General features: G+C 25.3%; 1 protein-coding gene across 1 annotated transcript; it reads left to right on the top strand.

Annotated features, from left to right (window-relative positions):
• The first annotated feature begins 8 nt into the window (after positions 1 to 8).
• LOC111038413 lies at positions 9 to 1,851 on the top strand. The gene is made up of 4 exons (XM_022321497.1): positions 9 to 124; positions 1,047 to 1,318; positions 1,442 to 1,604; positions 1,693 to 1,851. The coding sequence occupies exons 1-4, from the start codon at positions 34 to 36 to the stop codon at positions 1,812 to 1,814; spliced, it is 648 nt and encodes a 215-aa protein (XP_022177189.1). The 5' UTR covers positions 9 to 33; the 3' UTR covers positions 1,815 to 1,851.
• The last annotated feature ends 2,126 nt before the right edge of the window (positions 1,852 to 3,977 follow it).

The raw sequence follows: 3,977 nt of genomic DNA, 5'->3' as shown, positions 1-3,977 counted from the left end.
CTAGAAGAAGCACAGAAAAGTGTAACTAACAAGATGAATATAATATCATCTCAAGAAAAACAAAAACTGCCGCCAGCATCACATATTGTGATCGATACACCTGCAACCACATCAACTACTTCAGGTTAAAAACATTGTCTTAATCATATACGTCCATCAAATAAATTAAGGATAAAAAGAGAAATAGGAATAACTTTGAGATAAATAACTAAAATTAGTTCTAATGGCTATACATTTTTTATTTTTTGGTGTTATTCAATCAAATAGTCTTATTACGGTATAAAGTCCCTATATTTACTGCTTTAATATCAATGATGGGTTCCGGAGCTTCTTAAATGCATGTATTTTTTATGGTGGTTTTAAATTATATTCTGAGAGAGATTTTATAATTATTTATTTTCTGAGATAGAAATAATTAATAATATCTGTACCACAGAAGTCAACTAACGCAAGTCCATTTTTTGAAATTTTTAGTTAGTTATATAATCAGAATATGCTTTTTGTGATCTTTTTAAATGTATTAAAACGTAAGTCCTATATAGGTAGGTACTATAAATGCAAAGATGGCAAGAAGTATACTAACTTAAGTCCTAAACTATGATAGGAGTATATAGAAACGTATGTCAAGCGTTTATATAAGAAAAGTAATACAAAATGATATTTTTGAAGTATACAATTGTAAGTCCATTGCAACAAATAGTTTTGTTTTGTCTCTCCTGTAAAATTTGCTTTTTGTGACTTGCGTTACTCAACTTCTGTGGTACAGATATACAAAGTGACTTTTCGAAGTTTTGTACCTATATGTTTTAAGAAAATAGCATATTTGCTAATTTCTTAGCATTTTTGTTGCATTTTAATATGTCCATAAATTTAATTATATCATTGGTCTATGTCGTGTTTATAGATAACTTTTTGGGTAAAATATTCCCATCATATTATGATTAACAAAATAAAACTACAGAACTATATTAACTGTGCTAATTGTTTCATGAACGTATTTCAAATATTTATTTATAATAAAATCTAATTTCTTACTATATATACAGATCGTGATTTTCAAAAAGAGGTGCTATATAGATTGGCTTTTGTAAAACACGAACTTAAAAGACTTGTCAATAATCAAATGGACATTGCCCAAAGAATTGAATCAATAGAAACACGTCTTGATGGTAATAACATTTCAAATACAAGTAGCAACTGTTATAATACATCAACATTAAATGATATAAGTGATAACATTTTACCATTGGACAACACAACAGATCTTGATACATTTAATGACAAAATATCTGGAGATAGAGCCTTTCAAATTAATTTGGTAAGAAAACAATATCCACGCCATATTTTTAATTATTAATTGTTGATTTGCTTGTATAGTTATACTTATATACTTAGACAGTTGAATAAAATGTAGATTCTGTTATTTTTTGTTTCATGTAAGACTAACCAACTAAGTTATATTGGTGGAAAACATTATAAATCGATGATCAAAAGAATAATGAACAAGCTATTTTCAGATGAATTATTACAACATTTTTCATATTCAGGAAAATCTGGCAAAAAGTTAAAATTTTCAAATTTAGCTGTTTGTTCTGTAATTTTAGGTAAGATAATCTACAAAATGGCCTTACTTCTAATGATTACAGATATTTATAATAGCCATTTGTAATTTCAATATGAATTTTGTTTTAGATGCTGTTAAACAACACTCTAAATATAAAAATAAAGTTTCTGAAAGTGAAATGGAAGAAGTGATTAAATATGTCCTAGCACAAGCGCCTTTTAACATAAAAAGAAAATCACAAAAAATATAACCTACCCTTTTATAACTATTTCAATATTATAATTATTTTATTTAATAACTGATATTTTTTTTTAATATGATAATTATATTAAGTATGTAATAAAATATATTATATATAATAATATAATATCAACAGCAGTATTAATAATGTTAAATATTAAATTTTGTAATAATTATAACAAATATAACAATATAACTTTTCAACTCTTGTATATTGGTTATTTACTGTAAGTCAAATTTAACTTTTGAATCTAAACATAAAAATATATAGATATACCTATTATTGGTAAATATTATAAGTGATAATCAATTTAATATGACTGCAGTATAGGTATTTAATTAGATATATAGACATAGATATTATATTAATTTAAAGCCTTGATAGAGACAAATGAGTGTTATTAAATATAAATTTAAAGCATAAATAATAAATCAACGGTATAAAATTTAGTTAAAACTATACACAAATATGATTTACCACACTTGTTATTTGAAATAAATCATTAACAGTGTCTGAACTATAGCCTAATAAAATTCTCTTGAAAACTTTTATATCTCTAAAGAGTTAACTGTATAATATCACCTAAAGCATTTTTAACTGTGACTAATTTTAGTATTCAACATTTTTTATTGAATCGTGAAAACAGTGCTTTGCTGGATGCTTAAATATATATATAATAATGGTGGGGAGTTTCAATTTATGTATATCAAATTTAATATTTATAAGCACAAATGAAAACACAAATTGTATGTAAGCATAGGCGCAAATTGACAACATTTTTTGGGGGGACTCAAGCCCCATCACCATAGGCCATATTGCTTAGTACCTCAGAATATAAAAATTAGTACTAATTACTAGATTTTTAACTGAGGGGACTAAGTCCCCCAAGCCCCCCCCCCTATATAATTGCAGCGCCAATCTATATAAGACAAAATATATATTTATTTATTTATGTATTTAATAAACCTTATAGTTATAGAAATTATAATAATAGTATATATAATAATATATTAATATTATATATTTTTTTAAAATTAAGTCTAAAAATACATGATTTTCAATAATAATTATTAAAAATCCATGAAAAATTATTATCAGATGTTTAGTAAATAAACATTAATGGTTATGGAACATTTATTCAGCTTTAAAACATGTAAATGCAACATTTGTTTACCAATATTGAATAAATACAATTAACCACTATTTATGTAATGTTGACTTTTAAATGTTTATCTCAAAATGCAAAAGGGTTCAAAACATGATTAATAATAGTTTATTAAACATTTTACAATTGACCATTGATCAAAATAAAATATTTAATAAATAAGTTAATTTTTTTTCAAATGTTTAATAAATTTTAAATAATTATTTTCATGCTGTGTGGGTTGGCACTGCTTGCACAAGTATTTCGAGATTTACGACGGTCGATGAAATACGAAAATTTTTTTTGTTCATTTATAGTAGTTATAATTGATTACAAATTATAATAGAAATAGTAGAACATTTTTAAGTTTTGAATATCACGAGGCTGTTTTTTCATTTTGGTCAAGTTTTATGGTGAAAAATAATATATTTTCTAGAAATACGTCAACAATATACGAATGAAACAGAATTTGCATTGAAAATAAAACAACAATTATAGAATGGCTTTGTTCCTGTTTCACACGTAAATGGAAAATTGGATAAATTAATGTCCCAACACTCAACAGTTTATTTATCGATAGTAAAATGTTATTATTCCATTTCATTAATTATTTTGTAGGCACATGGGTCTTGAGACCAATTAGGAGAAAATATATACGGCTTCCAATATTTAATTTAAAATTGTGGAACCAATACGACATTACACAATAGCAGTTTGCAGGTTTCCCAAAAACATATAATAATATTGAAGGTTGGCATAGGGTATTTTCGCGTTTGTTAACTGTGTCCGATCTTATACTATATGGTGACTTATTGAGATTCTTGAAAAATATTAACATTTAACTGAAGTAAAAAATGAATCAATTTATTGTTGGACATAAACTTCGAGCAAAAAAGAAAATATCCAGATGTTGCTAGAACTTACCTTCAGAAAATACATATTGAGTCTACATAATGATTGTTATGATCAGGGTTGGGATTTTACAGCATTTGCATATTTCTTATGAGATGCTTAAAAAATAGCAGAGT

The sequence above is a fragment of the Myzus persicae genome, unplaced genomic scaffold, assembly GCF_001856785.1.
Source record: "Myzus persicae strain clone G006 unplaced genomic scaffold, MPER_G0061.0, whole genome shotgun sequence".
Classification (NCBI taxonomy): Eukaryota; Metazoa; Arthropoda; class Insecta; order Hemiptera; family Aphididae; genus Myzus; species Myzus persicae.
This window is presented reverse-complemented; position numbering and strand designations above follow the sequence as displayed.